Source organism: Mirounga angustirostris, unplaced genomic scaffold (genome assembly GCF_029215605.1).
Source record: "Mirounga angustirostris isolate CCGP_5_RB_7025 unplaced genomic scaffold, mMirAng1.0.hap1 SCAF_2, whole genome shotgun sequence".
NCBI classification, from domain to species: domain Eukaryota; kingdom Metazoa; phylum Chordata; class Mammalia; order Carnivora; family Phocidae; genus Mirounga; species Mirounga angustirostris.
The window spans coordinates 134379640-134405427 of NW_026991710.1; the positions used below are offsets into that span (position 1 = coordinate 134379640).

General features: G+C 37.1%; 1 protein-coding gene across 13 annotated transcripts in view; it reads left to right on the forward strand.

Moving 5' to 3' along the window:
- The window catches only part of RAPGEF2 (Rap guanine nucleotide exchange factor 2), a 237474-nt gene that overhangs the window by 94024 nt on the left and 117662 nt on the right, over positions 1-25788 (forward strand). For 11 of the 13 annotated variants that reach the window (XM_045880209.3, XM_064585220.1, XM_045880208.2 and 8 more), the window contains exon 4: positions 2040-2123. In XM_045880209.3, coding sequence (XP_045736165.1) covers positions 2040-2123 — 84 coding nt within the window. Of the gene's footprint in view, positions 1-2039; positions 2124-19121; positions 19303-19959; positions 20259-25788 lie in introns of those variants that run through there. The other 2 variants (XM_045880217.3, XM_064585221.1) reach the window with 2 other exon arrangements.

Genomic DNA, 25788 nt, shown 5'->3' on the forward strand with positions numbered 1-25788 from the left:
AAAGGAGAGAACTTGGGTGGAGGTGGGGGGGATTGATGAAGACTCCCTTGGAACACACACGTGATTCATTGTGATGTGAGACAAGTGTAGTATGCAGCTTCCTTGTACTCTTAACAGCAGTGGGGTAGGCTCTGTACTCCTTCCACCGCATCCACTGGCTAGAATGTGAATACAGTGGTGAGATATGAAGCTGCCACCTGAGACTATGACATAATTGTTGTGGGTTGGGGATGACTAAACCACACAATAGGAAGAGCCTGAGTTCTCGATACCATGGAACCATCCTATCAGCCTTGGGCCTTTGTTGTTAAGGCTGTTATTATGTGTGTGTGAGAGAAATGAACTCCCTCTTGGTTAAGCCATTACTATGTTTAGCTTTTTGTTTTGTTTTAATAGTAGCTGAGCCTGTATTTTAACAAATAAATTTGGTGAACTTGACTGGATAAAATAAAATAACTTACACATGGCAAAAAGCACAAAGGATAAAGCAACAAACTGAGGAAAAAGGTATTCACAGCACGTATTTTAAAAAGGTTCATTTTTATAAAGTGTTTCTAGATTAGAAAAAGTCCCACAGCTTAATAGAACGTTGATTAAAAGTAGTAAACTGATTTCACAGAAAAAAATATGACTCATGGAAATAAGAAAAAAGATGCTCTTGTAATAATAATAAGAAAAAGAAATGAAAAAGATATACTAAGATCTCATTTTCATCAAGCAGATTGGCAAAAACCTGAAAGATTGATAAAAAGCCTTAGTGGTAGAATTCCTTATGCCCCCCAGCGGCGTACCCCTCACCTACTCTGCCTCAGCCACACCATACTCTTCCCCCTTGCTAGGCCATGTCAGCCTTTGCACAAACACTGGATCCTCCCCGCCCTTTGCCTGGAATGCGGGTTCCCTAGGAACCCAGTTGGCTGTCAGCTCCTTTGCTCAAATGTGCTCTTCTCAGCGAGACTCTTCTTCCCCAGCCATTTGAAACTGTAACACCCTGCCCCCTATTTTCCTTAACCTATAGTAATTTCTTCCCCGGAGCACTGATTTGTAATTTACCAATTTATTATTTTTCTTGTTTATTATCTGTATTGTCCCACCAGATTATAAGCTCCATAAGGGAAGAGACTTGGTGGTGGTGGTGGTGGTGTTCCCCGAAATATCCTAAGCACCTAGAATAGCCCTCCTCATAAAATTGTGAAACATTTGTTAAACTAATATAATGAACTATATTATATATTAGTAAAGCTGTGTGAAAGTATACAGGCAAATAAGTTGTTGAGCACCTGTGGAGGACAATTATCAGAATTACAGTGTCCATGCCCTTTGACCCAACAGTCGCACTTCTGGTTACCAGTTATAGTCAATAATGTATGCACAAGGTTACTCATTGCACTTTTTATTTATTATTTTTAAATAATTGCAAATGATTAAAAATAACAGAAATGACTGTCACTGGGGTTGCTTAAAGCAGATATGGCACATCCACAAGAAAGCTGTATTCTTATAAAAAGATCTCTAAGAGCACAAAGGAAAGAACACTATAGAGTATGCTATCTTTCCATAAAAAGAAAAAAAAGGCAGTAGAGGGAGTAAGAATATATGTGTATTTTTCTGTGCATGCACATAAAGAAATTCTGAAAGACTATCCAACAAGTGTGGTAGAAAAATGTGGGAGCTTGGTAGACCAGGGAAAAGGTTGGGAAGACTGAGTTTCACTGTTTACCTCTTTATATTTTGTTTTATGAAGCAGGGGAAGTATTTTCAGTCAAAAAAATTAAAAGCTAAACCTTGGGATGGTAGGTGCAATAGGTCTAAGGAACATTTAAAACATTTAAATATACTGATTAATATCTTTAACTTATTTTTGGGATAAAAGATAATTTAAAAAATGAAATGGTATATTTATGTACTTGTTTTATGCTATTTCATCATTCTTCATGGTTCTAAAAAGGAACATGGGTACTATACTTTGTGCTGTGTGTGTTTTGATTTTGTTGTTGTTATCTTAGATAATCATCTGATTTTATTATCTTTTTTTCCAGTCCTGATGATATTGGGACCTGCTGGTATATACTTCTCTCTGGTTCCGTGTTCATTAAGGAATCCATGTTTCTTCCAAGAAGCAGGTATTGTATAGATATTCTGTAATAGATTATCCATGAAGCTTAAAATCCTTTTGCAGAATTGAGTTCTTTTGCAGAATTGTTCTTTTCCTGTTTCCTCTTCTGCTGACACAAAACAGGGTAGTGTCTTGGGGCATCTGTCTTTAAGAAAGGACTATTTGATGTTTAAACACTATTCCAATCTCTTTAACCAAGGAAAAGAACAAAAAGATGGCTGGTGACATGTACATTTGTTATAGGAATATACATTTCAGGCTAGTTTAGGGCACATTTGTTCATCTCTTCCTCTGTAACAGGCAGTCTCATAAACATCTAAAGAGAAGCAAAGAAAGTTCATGGAGACCACATGGGACTGGAAATAGAAAGCCAGGGACTGTCGTTGACTTCTCTGCTTCTCAGGACCATATGGTCTCCCATCCTTGCATTTGTCGGTCGACTGGCTTCTGCTTTCTAAAGCTATTAATGCCTTTCTTCCTCTGATTTTGGTTTGTATGTGCTGACTGTTGATTTATGACCTTATGTCCCTAATGATGATGTCATTTGACTATAGTGCCCATATCTTTTCTTTGGATTCTTCAGGCTACAATCTGATTGGCTGGGCTTGGGGCAGATGTGTAGTTAGTTAGTTTCAATCAGCTATGACCAAAGAGGGTTAGGACTTACCTGTTACACATGTGGCCGCCTATGTTTAAGTTCCCTGACTCAGCAGAGGGAACTCAGCCACTAACTTTTTTTTTTTTTTGCCCCAATTGTTTATTGTTTACAATTAAATATTTTTATTTTGACTAAAGTGTTTAAAATTTTAACTGATTAAGGGGCGCCTGGGTGGCTCAGTCGGTTAAGCCTCTGACTCTCGATATTGGCTCAGGTCATGATCAGGGTTGTGGGATGGAACCCCACATTGGGCTCCACACTGAGTGTGGAGCCTGCTTGGGATTCTCTCTCTGCCTCTCCCCTGCCACCTCCCCTCCGCCTTTTGTGCCCATGCACACACACTCTCTCTCTTTAAAAAAAAAAAAAAAAAAAAGGATAAATATCTTTATTTAAATTTACTAAATAAATATTTAAATTGACAAAACTTATTAAAGCATAATGACTCCCACCTTTCTGTAACCTAACTCTCTCACAAAAATATTAAGGTATATTCTTGAGTAATTCTGAATGGGTCAGAGAGATGTTAAGAATCTATTTTAAAGATATGAACAAACTTTTATAAAATGTCAGTCAGTGAGACAGGGAGAGGTAATTTATACAGGCCTGGGTGTGCTACTAGAAGGCACTGGGATGGCCTCTGGAGGCCAGAATGTAGTGAAAGAGTGCCAGGGGCACAGGGCATCTACTGAAGAACAAGCTCTGGTGCAATTCCCATGCCTCTTTTGCCCTTCTCCTTCTCCGAGATCAGATTGGCAGGCATTATTCTCTTTGGAAAATGGCCCCATGAGGAAGAGGGGCTCTATTGCTGGTTTGTCTGTTGTTCTTATAGTAGCAATAGTTAGAGTAATGGTGTTAGCGGTGGTGGTGGTAGTAGTAGTAAGAGAAGTCGTAGTCGTTGTAGTAGTAATAAAATGAGGATAGAAAAATAGCTAAGGCTTTGATAGTGCTTTCTATTTACCAGGTCACCATTTTATATGCTAAATATATGTGCATTTTATTTGCATATATATATATGCACACACATATGTATTTAGCATATCTCTATATATGAAATCATTTAATATTGCAACTACCCTTTGAGGTAAGTATACTTATCATCTTCATTTTATGGCTCAGGAAACTGGCAGGAGAGGATCGTGGGTGGTTGTACCTCCTAGAGTTGTGCCCAGGAAGCCTGGAGTGTCCCTATGAACCAGCTCCTGTAGTTCTAGGAATTCTTTTTCCCAGAGGAATGGCGAATTGAATAACAACACTCTTATTCAAATACAGGACCTTCATTTTGGTCTCTTTTTGGAGACTCTAACTGTATTTCTAAACCTGGAAGAAGGTATAGGCAGATGATATTTAAACATTGTTACATTTTTAAAATTATATGGTAATTTTAATGTAAAAAGTAATAATAATTAATATATAAATTAGCAAAGATAAAGAGAAGGAAAAAATCATTTATAATCTCCTATCCAAGAAATCATTCTGTAATATTCTAGTGGTTTCCTATCTAGTCTTACATGTATGCATTCCACATACTTAAGAGCATACTTAATAAACAATTTAATATCTTGTTTATTTCAGTTAAAGAATATGTGTACATATATATGTTGCCTTGTAATATTTAAAACTCTAAAAGGCTTACACTTTATGCATCTTAATGCCTGTTTAATTGTTCAGTTATTTGAACTTTCCACAGTTAATAAATGTAAGGGTACATTTTTGATACTTTTTATTATAAATATTGCTTTAATGACTGTGATTTGAAATTTATGCATCTTAAAAGAGTACAGAGGTTAATGACTTCATTATATTGATGCAAGGTCTGTTGTGCAAACAGAATCTATAGACTGAGGTCCTAGAACAGTGAAGGAGCCTGTGGTGATCTTTTCTGACTACTAGCCATAATTAGCTAGTCAAGTAACAGCTTGTTCTAACTTCTGGAAAGGGAACCTAATGTTCAGAAAACTGCTGTTCTAGAAGAAAGAGGACTTGCAGTTCAGACCTATTTTATGAACACATTGGACTCTATGTCTAATTATTTAAAAAGATGACATAAGTTACTCTTTCTCTGGCTGGATGTCAAATGCTTGCAAGCCAGTACTTTAATGGGATGAAGGAAGGAATGGTGTTTCAGTCTGAATGACAACTAGTACTATATATAGACTATTTCTTCACATTGCACCTGTGACATTTGCTCTAAGTTGTTTGTTTCCTTTGGTGATGTTGCCTTAGGAATAGTACTGATACTGTTTTAATAAGGAGTCTCTGCTGGTGCTATGCTATAGGTTGACATTAGTGGTTCATATATATTTCTTTCTCCAGAAAATGTTGAGGTTCGATTAGAGAATAATATGGGTGAGGTATTAGTAACAGTCTGATTTTATAAAACAACTAGTTCACAGATTATTCCTCACATTTACTGAATTTTTATCATGTTAGTCTGGAAATTGTTTATTGGTATATATAATAAGTAACCAGCTCATTCTCTTAAAAGTTTCAACTCATTTTGACAGCTAATTTACCCTGAACAGTTAGTTTTGAATCAAAGTACTTCGAAAAACATTTTTATATTTTTAACTAATTCTCATGACATTGCTTTGACACCTGATATCATCAAGTGAGAAGGATGATATACATTGCAAAAAATTTGTCATTTGACTTCCAGATTTCATTTGCTTTATTGAATTCCTCAGCTGACATTTAGGTCAGCATTTTATGGTTTTAAAAAAGAAAATTTGTTTTCTTTTTAGATAGATAAAGGTTCTTGCGGTTGCATACCTTTACTGTGATTGTTGAAACATGAATCTTTTTCTGTGATAAAAGTTACAGCATTTATGGAGTCTATTAATTCCTTTGAGACTATCAATGACCGCTTACTCCCATTTCAAGCAATTTAAGTTTCATAAATGTTTTTTTGAGCTTTATTGTAAATATATTAGAAGTGTATCACCTTTTGGGGCGCCTGGGTGGCTCAGTTGTTAAGCGTCTGCCTTCAGCTCAGGTCATGATCCCAGGGTTCTGGGATCGAGCCCCGCATCGGGCTCCCTGCTCCGCGGGAAGCCTGCTTCTCCCTCTCCCACTCCCCCTGCTTGTGTTCCCTCTCTCGCTCTGTCTCTCTCTGTCAAATAAATAAATAAAATCTTAAAAAAAAAAAAAAAAAGAAATGTATCACCTTTTGAAACACTGGTATTTGTACAAGTGGCTATAATGTCATTTATAATGTTGTTACATATAATGTTGCCCTAAGATAGGGCTAAATTCTCATTTGGAGTAAAATTTGTAGTCTTGAAGCAGTGTATGATTTATAGTAATGTTTTTCTTAAAGTCCTATTTAAAATAAATTCAGTTTCTTTGACCAGAAAGATGGTGAGCAAGGGTAATTTAGGAAAGCAGCGAGGGTTATTCTCATTCTCATTTAGGAAAATGTCAGAGGGGACATTTGTCACAGATGAATATAGAAACAGTGTAAACTGGATGTGTTTTCCAATCCTATAAGCAAAGCAATGGTAGTCACTGAGTTGTGCAGGTGGTGTCCACGGTAATAGTAAGTTGATCTGTTAAGACAGTGACAGGCAAAGGGTAGTGAAATATTTTGAGGAAGTAATTCCGCCCCCCCACCCTCAATTTTTTCAAAGGCATCATTTGCAACAACAGTGAGGCTGGAAAGCAATGATGAAAATTGTCTTATATAAAGTTGCAGGTTTGGAAGTGGTTCTTTTTTTTAATATACTTTCAATTATTCTACATAATGGGAGGAAGATATTAATAGTGTTCATTGTCCTAATGTGATCTAAATCAGCATATTTATGGAACTTTAATAGAAATTGTTATATACTTTACATTTTCTCACTTTTAAAATTGTCCCATCCTATGAATGCTGAGACCTACTTTGTAGTAAAGTCACAATTTAATAACTTGGGTTGATATGTTGTGTTTTGGCTGCTGGCTTCTTTGAAAGGCTGAACATTTTAATGTAGATAATAAAGATAGCCTTAGACTGTGCCTCTAAACTTTCACTTGCTGTTGGATTGTTTGTTAGAGAAGAAGACAGTTTACCTACATTAGCTCACAGTGTTGGAATATTTTTCTAGTAGTTTATCAATCATTTTACATTTGTTTGCAAAAAACAGAATGCTAGATATTTAAACATTATAGTTATAAAACTCCCCTTTGGGTTTATGTTGATCACAATCCTGGGAAAAAAATCACTTTATTAAAATGTTGAACATGATTTTCTCAATAGGATCAATTTTATCATAGAAGCCTCCAAGGAAGGGACTTTTAATAGAAATGATCATAGATACCATATTTAAGCATAAGTACTATTTTTATTGCTCTGATAGTTAAGAACTTCCTATATCTTTTTACATACAGAACAATTAGTAAACAAATCTCTTCACTTTGTATCAGGGGCTGTAAGTTTGAAGGAAAAGATAAACCCAAGCTAGCCATAGTCTAGAAACTTTGAAGATGCCAAGAAATGGGTTGTAATCAAAGCTGGGGGCTGGAGGAATTGGGGACAGAAGGGTAAAATAGGTTTGGTAGAGTTTAAATTTTGAGGCATATATCCCTGTCACTTCGAATAGTAGCTGAAAGTGGCATTAAGTCCTACTGTATGGTCTCTATATGAAGTTCTGGAGTTTGCAAAAGAAGCAAAATGGTCTACTCCCTGCTGTCACGTAATTTGATATCTGGTTGGGGAGTTGAGGCTGTTTTATGTGAAACATGAAAAAATTGCCTAGGTGTCATTAGATAATACAGTGTAAATTGATGCAGCAAAGACCACACAGAATGCAAATTCCCTTCCCAGATTAGTGGTGTTTTAATGTATGTGGTAATCAAGAGTCGCTCTTAAGGAAGTGAATTTTGAGTTAAGTTTATGATTTAGATTTTTAGACAGTGGTTGCAAAGGAAGTCTGGACATAGTAAAGAGCATGAGTGATGGCACAGAAATAGGACTGATACATATGCAAAAGCTTGGGTGGAGGCACAAGAATAGGATCATCTATCTAGAACAGACATGCACTTTAGGGAGTGAACTAGTTGCAAAAGCATTGGCAATGGTGGCATTAATGAGAGGTCTAGTTTACAAAGCTACGTAAGTTGGTTGGAAAGGCTAGGATTGTTGGTAACTTAGGTGTCACGTAACATTGACGAGAGGTTGGGAGAAACGCACACATCATTTATTTGTATCATGTTGGCTTTGTCCATTTACAAGTAGCGCTTCTCTTTTATTGATACCAGATGTATCCACAATTTAAAAATTAAAATTATGCTATGGTATTCTCAATAATCACATTTTAAATTAGAGCTGGCAGCTATAATGAGGCTAAGTGGGGAAACAAGACATTTAACTAATCAGTTCTGAGAGGCTAAAATACTATTCTCATTATGATTCACATGACAAACAATGAGCTACTTGAGTTTAAAAATCATGGGCCTACTTCCTGCTTGCCAGTGCTACATGATAAGTTAATTGATTGCTCTGAAACTTGCTAGTTTTTTCCAGTAATGGAAGAGGGTGAAACAATGGAAAAATGATTCTGTATTTACATGTTAGGGACTGAAAACACAACTAAATATTCCTTATTTCATATAAAGAGCTGTAGAGGATTAGAAAAATCATATTCTTGAAAGTACGAATGTGTTATAAATCATATGATGCCTTATTGGAGATGGGATATGGCTTTTAAAAAACAACTCACTGGTGAATCATGTTATGGACCTTAATCGGACATTAAATGTATCCAAATGGTATGGACATTGGACATCAAATGTATCCAAATGGTATGAAGGGAAGGTGAGGATCAGAATTCTGAAAATTGTACATTACAGGTAAGATTTACCTTCAGTTACTGGCCAAATCACAACAATGGTAGCATAGATTAAGCAAGGAAGAGAAATCATGGTTACTAAAGAAGGAATGGGAAAAAAAGAAAAGAAAAAGAAAAACTGTTTAACTCATTTTAAAACTACCCTCATTGGGTTTTTGAAGTAATGTATTGGTTCTATATACCTTCCTTCTCACGTGAGGAAATATCAGTAACTTGTAATAGGATTAAATGACATGATACATAAGTTTTTCAGAAGTTTTCTTTATAGCCAGTATTACTAAAAGTTATTTCTTTAAAAGAAAAAATTGTCTCTCCCTCCTTCCCTCCCTTCTTCCCTTTCTTCTAAGATTTTATTTAATTCATATTTGGAATATTCTGAAGTTAGTGGATGATAGAATAATTAGTAAGGGCTAATAAGTTATAAGAACCACTTATCTCAAACATTGTCTCATACAACCCATTACCACATTATTTTGCAGGAGCAAGTGGTTGGGGCCTGTGGATGGCCAGTTAATGAAAATAGTTGGTTAGCCATGGAATCATAGAAACACGCTTTTTTTTTTTTTTAAACAGAGAGAAAGCTGGGGGCGGGGGGGTTGCTGGGCAGAAGCAGAAGGAGAAGGAGAATTTTAAGCAGGCTCCACGCTCAGCTCGGAGCCTGAGGCAGGGCTCGATCTCACAACCCTGAGATCATGACCTGAGCTGAAATCAAGAGTCAGACACCTAACCGACTGAGGCACCCAAGCACCCCAGAAACATACTTCTATTTTAACTTAAAAATATTCAATTTGATCTATAAATATAAACACACAACTTACATATATAATTGGATTAAAATATACACATATATGCATGAGTGTGTGTGTGTGTGTGTATCAGGCTTATTGGACTTGACTGCGTCCTGTCAGTCTTCTACAGTTATTTTGCCTACACCTAATCCAGTGGCAGTTTTTTAAAAAACTGACGTATCTTGGGGTGCCTGGGTGGCGCAGTTGGTTAAGCATCTGACTCTTGGTTTTGGTGGAGGTCATGATCTCGGGGTCATGAGAGCAAGCCCCAAGTAGGGCTCGTGCTCAGTGTGGAGTCTGCTTGGGATTCTCTCTCCCTCTGCCCCTCCTCACTGTGCTCACGCGCTCTCTCTCTCTCTCAAATATATAAATACATCTTTAAAAAAACAAAACAAAACAGACATACTTTATTGAGATTGCATAAGCATTCTATTTCATAGATTAAGTTAAACAGTTACCAAGAATCAGTGATAAATGTATTTTTCTTTTAAAATGTTAGCCTGTTAAACCTAATCACTACAAGGGATAGTGTCCTAACAACTTCATATCTTAGGAGAATTGTTTGCCAAAAGGGTTATCAAAAGTGATGAGCATAATGACTAGAACTGATTTCTAGCACCAAATAGTACCGTAGGCTATTAGTTATGTCCTTTCAAGGGAGTCTTCAACTTGATGCTTAATTAGTATTAATGAGTCCTTCTATCAACCTCTGTCCTAGATTGCTTGTCTTCAGTTATATATGCGTATCCTTCTATCTTATTCAGCCTACAAATAGCATTGAGTTGCCTCTGTGTGCCTGCCCAGAATATAGTATTGAAACACCAGGATCCTGCCCGTGTGTCACCAAAGCCAAGAGATAAAAAGTGTTTGAGAAGATCAGCTTCTTGGGTGCTGCAAGGTGAGAATAGAGACGTGACCTTTGGATTTAGCCACTGGCAGGTCGTAGGTGACCTGAGTGAACCAGTCTCACTGCAGTAAGTGGTGGAGCTGGTTGGGGGGGACAATGGGAAAATAAGAACTGGTGAAAGAGAAATTTCATTGTTACAGGAAATTTTATTGTGAAGAGGAGTGGGGAAATGGGGTGGGGGCTGGGAGTTGTTTATGAGGTAAAGAGAGGTTTGTTTCTGTAAAATTAGAAGATGCTAGTATGTGTTTGTATGTTGATAGAAAGGATCCAGTAGAGAGGGGTAAATGGATGATACCGGAAAGAGGAGAGGTAATTGCAGAAGTGGATGAGACCCACCCACGATGGGGGAGGTGTTAGCTTTGGAAGGAGTGAAAGAGCTTCACCTTCTTTGCAAGCTGATGATAAAAGTTATATAGGTCATTGGGTAGATTTGGGAGTTCGATAGTGGGTATTTAGGAGTTTTGACAAAAGAGAGAGAAGTTGTGAAACAAAGGGAGTGTTGAGTGCCCATTTGGTATTTGTGGTCATAGGTGTGCGTGCGTGCATGTGCGTGTTTGTGTGTATATGTGTGCGTGTGTGTGTCCTAGCTACTTTTGGCTGTTTAGGGGCAGGCATGGAGAAGGTGGGTAGTTGGGTGTCGCTGGGGTTTGTGCTTTGTCAGTGCATACAGTAAAGGGAGAGATGGAAGCAGGAGTTAAGGGTGTATTTGGAACACGCATTCCTTATGTGGATTCGCTCCAGGTCCCTTGAACTCTAGATACATACATGGAAAGCAACAAACACCTACGAGTGTGCTTCACTTCTTGCTTTTTCTCTCTCTAATAATGGCTTTAATAAGTAGTTTGTCACCTACTCTAGAAATTTCTGTGGGTCTCAGTTTTGACCTCTCTTTTCTCCCCTGACAATTGTTTTTCTTTTTTTTAAGCAAACACTTCAGAGTTAGAAATGACAGTATCTATCAGATCAGCAGCCTCCATCCCCACTGGCAGTGGCTTTGTTCAGGTGTCACCTGCTCTATTAAAGTAGCTCCCCATATGCCTTCAGTACTTCTCCCATAGTGTCACCATATCATTGTTCAAAGCACTGAATTTTTCTCCTTGATCCTTCACATAATGAACTTAAATGACCATCAGCTGCCAAAACAGATAAAATCCAGACTTCTTAGTGATATGTTTAGGGCAGCTCAAAATGTCTCCAACCTACATTATTCCTTCTACCCTCTCCAGACACCCAAGCCGATCATTGTGGTCTGAGCATACCTTTGCCAGGCTGTTCTCCCTGTCTGGAATGTCCATCTCGTTGTGGCTACCTTCACTCCCACTTCTCCTCATCTGCTGGTGAAAACAGCATGTTTTCTTCTCTGGGAGTCCTACCCTTGTATTCCTGTAGGGATTAATCATTCCCTATCCATACTCAACTATAAGATTTTTTGAAGGGCATGGGCTGTGTTATTCATCTTTGCTTTCCCAGTGCCTAGCACATCGCAGCCCTTTCATAAATATTTGTTGAATCATATTGGTTCAGGATTATATTTTAAACTTGCCCTTTAAGAGTTTAACAATATTATGCTAAGATCCTCCCTTTTAGAAATAACTTTTCAATAACCTATGACATATTGAAAGTCTGGTTAGTACCGAAACAAAAAGTCTGGGAAAAGAAGGAGGCTGCAACACGATGGAAGGAGGGAGGCTGGGGATGCTCATGAGAGGTTGGTTCTGGCCAGTTTGTGCAGGAGTGTAGAAGGAGGGGGAGAAGGACAAATGGTGTCTTGTTGAATATCGTTTTGCTTACTGCATTAGTTACAATTAATTTTGGTTATATAAAACAATTGCATAAACACAGCAAGAACTACTTTTTTTGTCATACAAAAGAACCCTAAAGGTAGATGGTCCATGATGGTCTGGTGGCTCCACAATGTGAAAAGGTTACAGGCTTTCACCCTTCTTCTCTACTTGCTTACACATACCTGCCGATTTCAGCATTGGTTCATACCGGAGGATGGCTGCTGAATGCTAGCCGTCATATCTGCAGTGGGAGCTAGACGCAGGAGGAAAGGCAGAAGAACAAAAAAGTTAACTTCCATCCCCATCAGATTCCTTGAAACTACGTTTCTTTTTGGATCATGTTGTCCAGAGGTACTTACATGGCCACTTCAGGTTACTCAGGAGTCTAAGACAAGTAGTCTTTTATTTTGCTATGTAATGTGCCCGCTAAAAATAATAATATAAAAATATCCTTCTGAGGAGAAGGAGGAGAGTGGATATTGGAGTGGGCCATCAGCAGTCTCTGCTACATTTGCTTTTTAGTTTTCCTTCACATTCTCTTAGTTTGTTCATTATTTTTCGTTGCCAGATCATTCTTTCCCTCAGCCCTAGGATTATACTCTTCTTCAGTTTATTCATGCCGCTTCAGGGCTTACATCATCTATAATTTCTACTTGTCATATCTAAAGTTGACTTAGTCCAGGTATTCCCATGACACACACATATAAGGTAAAGATACATAGTAAAGATTTTTAAGGAAATGCTGGATAGGGTTCCAAATAAGGCAAATAAAATTAAGAAACAAATGTGAGCTCGGTTTGACCACAGCTGGTAATATTGAGGGGAGAGTTTAGTTTCACTTGATACAAATATATCCTGTGTTAAATTTGAAATAAGGTAGATGTCTAAATTAAAGGAATAGAGTAGATACGTAAAAGATACAATGGACTATATTAAAATGTTCCCCTTCAGGTATTAGTGGTACTTTCTGCTTCAAGATGAAGCATCTTCATTCTAGAAAGCTAACATGATTTTGAGCACTTTTTAGAACAACCCTACCCCTTTTTAAATCATATTCTGATGGGATACCTGACGCACAGAGCAAAACTATTCTCTAGAGAGGGAGTTTAGTTGCTGGATCAAGTTGGGAATTTGGTTGCTATAACTACAACTTCACAGATAAAAGCACAGGCTTTCATAGTCCTTGGAAAGTTGGCATTGGTAGTGTCTTAACAACGTAAGTGGCCTTAAAGAGAAGGACTCTGATGTTTTCGTTTGTAGGATAACTGATATGATATCCCAGGTCATCTGATGCTTGACATCTTCTAGTCAGGGAATTTGTCATTTGTGATCCTTGGTGTAAATGAGTGTGTGAGAGTTCACCCTAGATGTCCTATGTAGTGATGTTTGGAGTTCTCTTGCAAAAGTAAATATTGTATTTCATAAAGGTTTTAAAGTCTGATGTGTGTGTCAATGAAATACAATATTTTTCTCTGTAAAAAGCAGGATTTGCTTATCTTTTGCTAAGTGTGATGGAACTCACGACCCCTATTTGTGTTATTTGGGGTGGGGGGTGCTTGGTTTAGAGGAATGGGTGAATTACCATTTCACCTGTATGCATTCAAAGTGTCTTAAAATATGTAGCAACTAAAATTTTTTTTTTTAAAGAAGCATACTTTCAGTATTGTAAATAGTAAATAGAAAATAGGAGTAAACAGTAAATAGGAGTAAGAATGTTATTACTAAGAGAAAGATTGCTATACGAAACAAAATATACTTGGTGAAATTAGAATATATTTATTAATATAAGGGTTTCTAATTAATCATAGTTCAGGGACCCTTTATTTCATTTCACTATGAGTTAAATTATATATACGTACATATATGTATAAAAGGCAACAATCATATATTTGAATGTTAAAGAAAATGACTTTATATTATGTACTGCACTTGATTTTTTCAGTGTACTGGAAATTGTTTAAAAGTACCTCAAGAATTAAGATAGTTGAAATAAAGTAATAGCTTAGATGTGTATTACCATCTTTATATTAGAATTTAAATTAATGTAATGTGTGCTTAAAAATTACCTTCTATATTTATTACTGATGAGAATATTGAACTGTAAGTTGAAAATATGAAAACACTTTTATTTCCTTAGGTGTTTCTTACTTTGTCACTTATCTATGGCTTTATAGAGGTTACGTGTTTTTTGCAATGAAATATAAAATATAATTTCTGGTATTGCATGTTCATATATTATAGATCTATATAAACATTAAGTAACTGTATTTTCCTAGTTATACGTTCATGTAAATCTTTTCTAGTCCTACTACACTTCAAGATTATTTTTACTTTGTCTTTTATTGATGACTTATTCTGTTTTATAGCTATAAACTGCTCATTTTATCAGCTTTATTAAGATAATGTTTGTTTCTTAATTTAAACATTTTCAGATAATTTAAAATATTGAGGCAATAGTCAAAATCTGTCACTTTCCTCTGTTTTATTTTTATTATTTTTTGCTTTATTAAGATGAATCTAGAAAACCATCATTAAGTATACTTTAGTTTTACAAGTAGGAAAAACTTCATTCTAAATCATATATAATACACAATATATCTATATCTATACCTGTACATGTATATATATATATATATATATCTCAGAGGTCTGCTGCTGCCAAGATGATTTATATAGTCTAAAGCAATGATTACTTAATTGTTATTCAGGATCTTGAAACCATTTCAGTTTACCACTTTGTCACCTGATCTGATTTTAACATGATTTCAAAAACAGAATGAGGAGTTATCTGTGAGTAGGGTCTTCTAGGTTTTATAATCATTATCTCATTTAAGTGAACTTTTTTAATTGAAGTATGATTGACATATATTAAGTGAACTATATTTTAAAGATTTATTTATTTATTCGAGAGAGAGAGAGGGCCCAAGAGTGGGAGGGTGGGGGCAGAGGGAGAGGAAGAAAGAGAATCTCAGGCAGACTCCCCGCTGAGTGCAGAACCCTATACAGGGGCTTGATCCCACAACCCGAGATCATGACCTGAGTCGGATGATTAACTGACTGACTGAGCCACCCAGGCGCCCCTATTAAGTGAACTTTTAAAAACCTTTGTATATAGTTAATTTTGTGTATGGAAACATCACTGTGGCTAAAGCAGGAATTTTTTTCCTTGATTATCTATGTCAGAGTCTAAAGTAATTATAGTTTTTCAATATAGTAGAGAAGAACAGGCTGCTAACTACATAGCCCAAGAAGTATGAGTTTAATTTTTCCGAAGAATGTGCTTATGGGATGATAAGTAGAAAGGACATTGGATTATGGTTAGCAGATAACATGGGGCAAGATTATGAAAGGTAATTGACCAAGGCAGAGGTTTCTAAACTGGGCTAGTTAGTAGATTCACCTGACTTGGGAGGGTAAAATAGAGGCCCAGGCCTTAGAGATTTTTATTCATCACAATCGAGATTGGACCATATGCTCTCATTTTCAAAGTTTACAAGCAGGTGGTCAGTCAGATTTGAACTGAAAGGCTGGGCTAATGACTATGAAACTGATGTGTAACCACTGAAGTTTAAAGATCAGTAGAATGAGAAGGTCATGGAAGATTTGACAAAGCTGGGACCAAGACAGGAACCCTATCTCAGTGGCCTTGGTGTGCCAAAGCTAAGGGCCTATTATTTTCAGGAAAATAGAAGTCAGTGGGTCACATGTCAGTGTAATTTAGGACTAATTGACGGAATTTAGAGACTGAAATTACAGGTGAGGGAAAAGATGGAATAAAAGAGTTTCCAGTGCTTTGAACTTGCATGTCTGTGTGTGTAGTGTGCATGTAGTGTGATGCCTTTGCCAGCTAAACCGAATCTGGAAGGAATGAAGTGGTGGATATCAGAGTTGAAATGAATATATTGGGTATTAGGCATGTTGTGGTACATGCTTTGACAGAAGGGGGACTACAGGAGGTATGAAGAGAACTAGGCATTGAGTCACCTGAAACACTTTGGAGATAGAGTAGTGTAGGTTGGAAAGGTAGGTAAATAGGAAGAATACAGAAGCAAAAATGAGATGCTTATAAGGTCAGAAGGCTATAGGGACAGACTTTGACAACTAAAATTTTGCTGCTCATTTCCGTGCAAAATTATCTCATGGCCTGTTTTAAGCAAACCATGTAATATGTTGCCAATTCTCATATAAAGTGGATGCCAGATTTCATAAATTCTATTGATTTTTTTTTTTTTTTTTTTTTGAGAGAGAGCATGCGCTCAAGAGAGAGTGCAGGGGGTTTGGGTAGGGGCAGAGGGAGAAAGAAAATCTTAGGCAGGCTCCACACCCAGCTTGGAGCCTGACCTGGGGCTTGATCTCATGACCTGAGATCATGACCTGAGCCGAAATCAAGAGTTGGACGCTTAACCAACTGAATCACCCAGTCACCTGCATTCTATTGAATTTTGTAAGCAAGGTAGTATTAATCTTTTGCAAAACATAATTTGAAAATGGTAGTTTGAGTTCCTTCCAATTTTTCACTTCTCTCAACATTCATGAACATCTGTGTGGACATACGTTTTTATTACTTTTTGAAAATTTAGGAGTAGAATTGCTGGATTATATGGTAAATATATGTTTAGCTGTGTAAAGAACTGCCACAGTGTTGTCCATAATGGCTGTAACATTTTTCATTCTCAACATGTTATGGAAAATTCTGGGTGTTCTACATCTTCTCTAACCCCTGGTATTGTCAGTGTTTTTAATTTTAGCCACTCTAGTGGATATATGGTGATAATCTCACTGTGGCTTTATTATGCATTTCTCTGAAGACCAGTGTTGTTGAGAATATTTTCATATATTTTCATATGCTTATTGGCTACTCATATGCCTTTTCTGGTGAAATGTTAGTTCACCCATTTAAAACAATTTTTTTTTAATTGGATTTTGCCCACCAAAAAGGTCTATTTCTGTAATCTGTCCTGTTCTATCGATCTACTAGTCAGTTCTTTTTTTTTTTTAAAGATTTGTTTTTTAAAGAGAGAGAAAGAGTGAGCGTGGGCGGGGAGGGAAAGAGAGAGAAGAGAGAGAGAGAATTTAAAAGCAGACTCCCTGCTGAGGGTGGAGCCCGAGGCAGGGCTCTATCTCACGACCCTGAAATCATGATCTGAGCTGAAATCAAGAGTTGGAACACTTAACCAGCGGAGCCACCCAGGCGCCCTCATCTACATGTCAGTTCTTATACCAATACCACATTGTGTTCAATTGTGTAGCTTTATAGTAGCTTTTGAAATCACGTAGTATAAATCCCCAGCTTTGTTCTTTATCAAAATTGTTTTAGCTCTTTTATATCTTCACTTTTTCATATAAATTTTAAAATCAGCTGGTCAGTGTCAAATGTTTGTTAGGATTTGATTAGATTTGAACTGAATCTATAGATCAGTTTGGGAAGATTTATTCTCAGCAATATCGAGCCATCCACACCATGAACATGGTATAATTCATAATTTATTTACATCTTCTATTATTTCCCTTCACATGGTTAAGTATCCTTTTGTAATTTTTAGTGTACAGGCCATATGCATCCTTCATTAAATTTATTCCTAAGTGTTTTATTTTTGATGATAAGTAGTAGGTTTTTACTACTTTGGTCTATAAGGGAAGAAGATCTGAAACAGATTAATCAATATTGCCAGGATTGTCTCCTTATTGGTAGAATTAGAACAAGTACTTATAGAACAAGGTAAAACAAAATAAATATGGTTTATGAGAAATGTCCACATTTTATTCAGATGAATTAAATTAGTTGACATTTTATTACTTGATATCTTTGTAAGAATTTACATATAGGTTTGAGTTTATGCTTTTCATTTCTTGTAAATGTGTTTTTTTAACTTCTAAGAATTTTATGAATATGATATTACTCAAGTGACCTGTGTTTTGGGGTCCTGTCTTACAAGGACATACCTACTATTTCAACTTCATTTATGGTATATGCCAGATTTGGGGGAGCTTGGTGGCTAGGTTTTGGTGCTTACATGAGTAAGCCTTTAAAGAATATCAGCTGCATGGTTGAGACCTTGTTTGATTTTTGAGAACCATTCAGTTTCTTCCAGGTGAAGGGCCAATCTGAATCATTCATACGAATTCATCTACCATTGTTCTCATTAACAAGTTGCATAGATCTGTTTGGTTATTTCTTAGTGCAATTGTTTATTTTACCTGTTTAATGAATTTTACGAAAATTAGGTCATTTTTAAATAAGATGTTAGAGCAAAGCGTCTTTGTCTCTACATGATGAGCTTTGCAGGATGAAATGGTGACCATTTAACAGAAGCATTTTGGATAAGGCATGTGTCTATATGCTGAAGGGGAAAGCTGTTATGGACCATAACTTTTACACAAACTGATCAGCTGCCATCTGTGTACAAAGCACTGTGATCAGCAGAGACCTGTTTGTGCCACTGTTTAGACTGATAGCAGCAGATCAATTTAGCTGAGCTGTTCTGTAGCAGTTCGGTCACGAGGACATAGACACACCAAAGTGTAGTCATCATCACACCACTGTCCTTTGCTGGTTTAGATTGTGGCAAGAGAGAAAAACTGCTTGCTCTCCACCCCAGTACAGCTGAGGTAAGATCCACCTTTTTTCTCTTGAAGGGATAAGCAAGACCAAAAGCAGCCTCTTTCAACTTTTCCCACATTGCTTTGATTTAAATTTATGCTAGTTTTTCCCATGATAATCCCTCAAGTCAGGTACACAATTCAGCCTCCCTTTGGTGGAGAGCATGTGTGTAGTTCAGCTTAGATAAATTCTAATAACAAAATTGCGCTGCTGAGCACATCTAAGCATTTGACCTTGAAGACTCCTAGGAGAGCAGACATTGCAGATTTCCCTACTTGCCCTTGACTTACAAGAGAGTAGATAATGAATTAATAGAAATTGATAAAGAGCGTCTGTCAGGCAGCCGCTGAGGTCATGAGGCTGGTATGCGGAAACAGTGCCCATACAACGCGCGTAACGCATAACTGCAGCCAGGAGGGGTGGGTGGGTCATCGAAGCAGGAAATTCGCCTTCAGAAGGAATGTTGGCTTTCTGCACAAGCTACAGCCGCATGGACTCACGGAGAGAAAACACACAGGGAAATGGGGAGTGCTGCTCACTGCTGCAGAGGAAAGAGCTCGTATAGAAGGTGGCAGTGCTGTGGCTGTTACTGGTGCTTCAAAGATATGATGAAGACAGTGCAGGTTGGATTGTTTTATTTTTAAATGAATTAAAATGTTAATAGTACTGATAGCAAATGTTTAGTACTTCTCCCGCGGTTGAGTAGACAACAGGCTGCTGAGGAATGGACAGAGAGGAGAAGACACAGCTTATGAGGCCTTCGCCTGTAATTTTTTTCTTGTTGCTCTATTTTAAGCAAAGGTTCAATGTTGAGATTTGCTGGGGGGAAGTCCACCCCCATTATTTTGTGCAGGGTGATGATTGTTAGAACATTTCTAAATGAACCTCGAAAGAAATTTAGAGACTCTTAAGTGTGTATGTAGTTTTCCCAAATAGTTACTTCTGAAATATGAGCTTGTTAAAGGCCATGCTTTAGAAACAATTTGTAGTTTACACACACATGTAACTTATATGTATACTTGGTGTGTATATGTTTTTGTTTTAAATAGCTGTTAGCTTTTTTTTTTTCCTTTTGGTTAAACTAATGAGTGAGGACAAAATATTTAAGAAGATTAAATGCATTTTTATGGTAAATTTTTCAGTGCAGTTTAGTAACTACTTAGAAATAGGTATGAAAAAATTGGTATCTTGGAGTATTACATTTTAAATCATTTTATAGATTGGGATTGCCCACCAGTATAATCTCAGTTTGATTGCTGTGTATTCCCTCGCTGGGTATAGCCTGACATGAATAAGTTTACATTCCAATACTGAGGAATTGCATTCCACTGAGTAGTTCTGACGTACAACAAGAATGTGGAGGCCCATACAAAGGGCAAGTTTAGGGACACTGTTAGAAGAAGCTTCTGTATTCAGCAACTGCCTTTCGTGGAAACTTACACTGGTGGAAAGTGCGCTTGATTCAACTTGGGTGGGGAAAATGTGGTCACAGCAAGTTAAGACAGGATGGCCTTACCAGAGTAAGATCCCTCAATAGCCTGTCTGGTGTATTATTACCAAAGTTATTTATGAAAACTAGGTAAGCCTTTATATTTTCTATAATTTTTTTTTAAGATTTTATTTATTCATTTGACAGAGATAGATACAGTGAGAGAGGGAACACAAGCAGGGAGAGTGGGAGAGGGAGAAGCAGGCTTCCCACGGAGCGGGGAGCCCGATGCGGGGTTCGATCCCAGGACCCTGGGACCATGACCTGAGCCGAAGGCAGACGCTTAACGACTGAGCCACCCAGGCGCCCCAAGCCTTTATATTTTCAACCATTTGTGCTTTCTGGTTGTGAGTCTTGAACTTGAAAGAAAGTTTATAAAGCTATTAAAATTTTCTCTATCTTACATTATGTAGAAGACGAATTACTTATAGTAATTTTTTGTGTGCGTATTTTTAGTACTATAAAGTCATTGCATTTTGCACCTGTAAAGGTACTGAAGTTAGCTTATTTCAATTTTAGAACAATTTGTAATTCTTAATTTTAAATTTGTTCTGTACAGAAACTTAATGGGAATGAAAATCAGGATTGTTAAACTGTTTTGGGAGCAACCATTCATAGATTAGTTATACTTAGGGAACATGAGCATTTAGGAATAATCTGCTTGTTATGCTGTAAGTGGTCTTTTCCATAATCATTTGTGTGAGCTTAACTTTTTTTTTTCTTTTTAATAGCTCAGAGAACCAATAGATTGACCAAAAGTGAACCTGCATCACTTTTAGTTGTCATCTTTGGTTATTTAATGTAAGATTATAAGGACATTCTGAAATTACATTGAGGTTAACAGTTGAAAGCCAAACTGTACAGAGTATTCATACAGAACAGTTTTAGAAGAATTTAAAATAGGCGGGAGTAATTAAATTTTCACACTGCGCAGAACCGGAAGACTTATCAGCATTCTTAAAACACACATAGCGTACTTCTTCCTATCTCCCTATCTCTTTCTTTCTGACTTCATGGCCTCTTGTGAAAGGCTGGTATCTAGTATAGAAAGGGCTAAAGTTTTTAAATATTCAGGCCAAGTCTTACTGATAACTCTTACCCACATCTTTCTTAATTTTGAAAGTTATTACACATTTGTATTCATATTTATGTATATACACAGAAGGACTGAAATTATCAGAAGATAGGAATTTTTAAAAATAATTTAATTCAAAGTTTAAAAATATGCTACGTGACTTTAAAAAATTAAGTTTAAACTTTAAAAATGTCATTGTTTATCGTGGTGTGTGGTATTACGAGTCCCATTTCAAAGAAGCAGATGTTCTCCTAGTTGAAGTTCTGGCAGCAGCTGCCTGCAGAAGCTTGGTTTTTATAGATTGGACATTCAAATCTTTGACTATTCCAGGGTAACCCTCAAACTCTTGATGGTCTTTTGTAATTTTGCTGAATTTGAATTGCCTTCTGAATTACAAGAGCTGATTTGTCTTTTTCTCACTCAACTAGGCAGTGAGTGAGCCTAGCCAGCCTCTGAGAATCTACCTTTTAACAAAGCTCTGCTCTCCATTGGTTATCGGGTTTGTGCTTTATGGGTAAATGTGATACACTGTTGCAATATTCCTGAGGCGGTCTGGTAATTATTCCTCATAAATGTCGAGCTTACCAAAGACTAGATTTCAAGTTATGGAATGCGGAAGGGGAGGCTATAGCAGAAAGCGAGAGAGAGGGTAAGGTCCGTGTAGGAGGACAGAATGCTGTTATCATGGAATCTGATTGTCCTTTCAGGCATCTCATTTAACCTTCCCTCAGATAGGTTGGCTTAGTTTCTTCAATTGTGAAAGGAAAATTGAACTGGAGAGACCGTTCATATGGGGAAAGTAGGAATGCACTGGTCACGTATTATAATCATTTGGGGGCCTTTTTCTAAATAGAAATGTTTGAGGACCTTTGACTGTAGTAGCTTAGGTTATGGCATACTTTCAGCTTTAAAACTGAAGAAAAAAATGCCAAGAGGCCCTGTACAATATGATTTTCTAAGTTTTTTTCTCAACTCTGAAGTTCTACAAATCTGTTTTGGTTTTGAGATGCAACTGTAGGAAACAAGTATGACATTCTTTTTGTTAAAACTCATGGCACTTACTATTCTGTCTGTATTTACAACTTCCTGTGTACTCATCTTTTTTAGAAGATACATACGTTCTTACATACAACCTATGTAAGAAGAGGGACTGTATTTAGTTAGCTCTGTATTGATAATAGAGTTTATATATAGATTCTGTTGTATGTGTCCAGTGAGTGTGTGGAAGAGGAATGGGAAGCCGAATTGTGGAGATGGGGCTAGCATGGCAGTATCCTCTAATTTATGGCCAGGGATAAAATAAAAATGGGGTTAATGTTAGGTGAAAGAAAAATGTAGGTATAATTGACTTTTCAAAAATATTTCAGTAATATTTGTTTACCTTTTCCCCATTTCTTACTGGTTCAACTTTTACCCACAACTTCTCTCACTTCATTGCTAATTAACATAGAAAAGAGATGGGTTTGAGGCTTGTCAGTGGTATAATTCTGTCATCAAAGTGAACTCTTTCTTTGTCCCTAAGATTTGCTGTTATTTGGTCAAAGTGGTAGTGTTCCCACTTTTTGTTATTCAGGCCCTGAATTTTTGCCAAGAAACTCAACCTCTTTATCCTTTTATAAGATATGCCATTTTAATTATTTTTTAAAGTTTATTTGCTTATTTTTTTTAATAATCTCTACACTCAATGTGAGGTTTGAACTCACTACCCTGAGATCAAGAGTCCCATGCTCTTCCTACTGAGCCAGCCAGGCACCCCTGCCATTTTAATTATCTAAGCTGTATGATTCAGTGGCATTAATTACAATCACACTTGCGCAACCATGACTGCTACCTGTTTCCAAAGTTTATGTTCCATGACTCCAAACAGAAACTCTAACCATTAAGCATTCCTATAACCCCCAATAATCTGTAGTCTACTTTCTGTTCTTATAAATTTGCCTGTTCTATATATTTCTTTTCTTTTCTTTTTTAAGATTTTTTATTTATTTGAGAGAGAGAAAATGAGAGACAGAGAGCACGAGAGGGGAGAGGGTCAGAGGGAAAAGCAGACGCCCTGCTGAGCAGGGAGCCCGATGCGGGACTCGATCCAGGGACTCCAGGATCATGACCTGAGCCGAAGGCAGTCGCTTAACCAACTGAGCCACCCAGGCGCCCTTTTTTTTTTTTTTTTTTAAGATTTTATTTATTTATTTGCGAGAGAGAGAATGAGAGACAGAGAGCATGAGAGTGGGGAGGAGCAGAGGGAGAAGCAGACTCCCCGCCGAGCAGGGAGCCTGATGTGGGACTCGATCTTGGGACTCCAGGATCATGACCTGAGCCGAAGGCAGTCGCTTAACCAACTGAGCCACCCAGGCGCCCTCTATATATTTCTTATAAGTAGAATCTTATATTTGTCATTTTGTGACTGGCTTACTGCGTTTAGCAGAATGTTCTCAAGGCTGATCCAGGCTGTAGCATGTATCAGAGCTTCAATCCTTTCTGTGGCTCCCAATGTATGTATTTATCACATTTTGTTTAAATATTAATCTGTTGATGAACACTTTTGTTGTTTCCACCTTTTGGCTCTTGTGCATAATGCTGTAGTCAACTTTGATGTACAAATATCCCTTTGAGTCCTTGTTTTCAGTACTATTGAGTATTTAGCTAGGAGTGGGATTGCTGGGTCATATGGTTACTCTGTATAGCTTTTTGATGAAGCACCAACCTGTTTTCTGCAGTGACTGCACCACTTTATACTCCCACCAGCAAAATAACAAGGGTTCCAAGTTCTCTATCCTCTTTAACACTTGCTGTATATATTTTTAATTATAACCATCTTAGTATCTCACATCTAGTATCAGGTGTGAAATGGTATCTCATTGTGTTTTTTTTTTTTTTTTAAAGATTTTATTTATTTATTTATTCATGAGAGACAGAGAGAGAGAGAGGCAGAGGGAGAAGCAGGCTCCCAAGGAGCAGGGAGCCCGATGCAGGACTCGATCCCAGGACCCTGAGATCATGACTTGAGCCGAAGGCAGACGCTTAACCATCTGAACCACCCAGGCGCCCTCTCATTGTGGTTTTGATTTGCTTTTCTTTAATGACTCAGGATGTTGATTGGTTTTCCATGTGTTTATTGGCCATTTGTGTACCTTCTTTGGAGAAAGGTCTATTCAAGTACTTGGCTTATTTTTTAATTAGGTGGTTTGTCTTTTTGTTGTTGAATTGTAGGAATTCTTTATATATTCTGAATATTAAACACTTCTCAGATGTATGATTTGCAAATATTTCCTCCCGTTCTGTAGATTTTCTTTTCAGCTTCTTGATAATGTCCTTTGATGCACGGAGGTTTTTAATTTTGAAGAAGTCCAATTTATCTATTTTTTCTTTCGCCGCTTGTGCATTTAGTGTCATATCTAAGAATCTCATTGCCAAACCATAAAACAGACTGAACTGTAGAGAACAAACTGAGGGTTGCTGGGGAGGAGGGGGGTGGGAGGGAGATGGTGAATGGGTTAAAAAGGCGATGGGGATTAGGAAGGCACTTGTTGTGAGGAGCACTGGATGTGGTATGTAAGTGATGAATCACTAAATCCTACACCTGAAACTAATATTACACTGTATGTTAACGAAGTGGAATTTAATAAAAACTTGGAAGAGAAAACCAAAAGAATCCATTACCAGATCCAATGTCATGAAGATTTATCCCAGTTTTTTCCCTAAGAGTTTTGTGGTTTGGGCTTTTTTATTTAGGTCAGTGATCATTTTCAGTTAATATTTGTATGTGGTGAGAGGTAAGGGTCCAACTTCTTTTTTTTTTTTTTTCTTCAATATGGCAATATGATCGTCCCGGCACATTGTTCTTTCCCCATTGACTGAACTTGGCACCCTTGTCAAAATTTGGTTAGATTTGTGGGTTTATCTCTGGACTCTCAATTCTATTTCATTGATTTATACATCTGTCCTTATGCTTGTACCACACTGTTTTGATTACTGTAGCTTTGAGGTAAGTTTTGAAATCAAAAGTGAGTCCTTCAACTTTGTTCAAGACTGTCTTGGCTAAGTAGGTCCCTTGGGATTTTATATGAATTTGAAGATTGGCTTTTCCATTTCTGCAAAAAAAGCTGTTGGGATTTTGATAGGGACTGCATTGAATCTGTAGAGTACTTTGTGTAGTCTCTTATAAGACTTAATGATAAAAAAAATGCATTTGATAGGACTAATTGTCCATTTCTGAAGTGGCACCAAGAAATATTTGGAGCAGAGTATAGTCACATAGCTTGGAAATAATCCTTACCTATCTCTGACTTCCCTTTCTTCCTTCCCTCTCTCCCTCTCTCCCTTTCTCTTTCTCTCTCTCTTTCTCTCTTTCTCTGACTTCTTAAAACCCTTAAGGATTGTAGGTATGTTTAAGTTGCCCGCATTCTTATTTAATTTGTATCATTCATAAATTTTCTTAAATCATGATTTTAAAATCTTAAATGCTACTAAGTTTCAGCTGCTATTAATAAGACTGAAGAAGTGTTCTTTTAATTTGTGCCCCTGATCTTACAGAAAGCCCTTTGG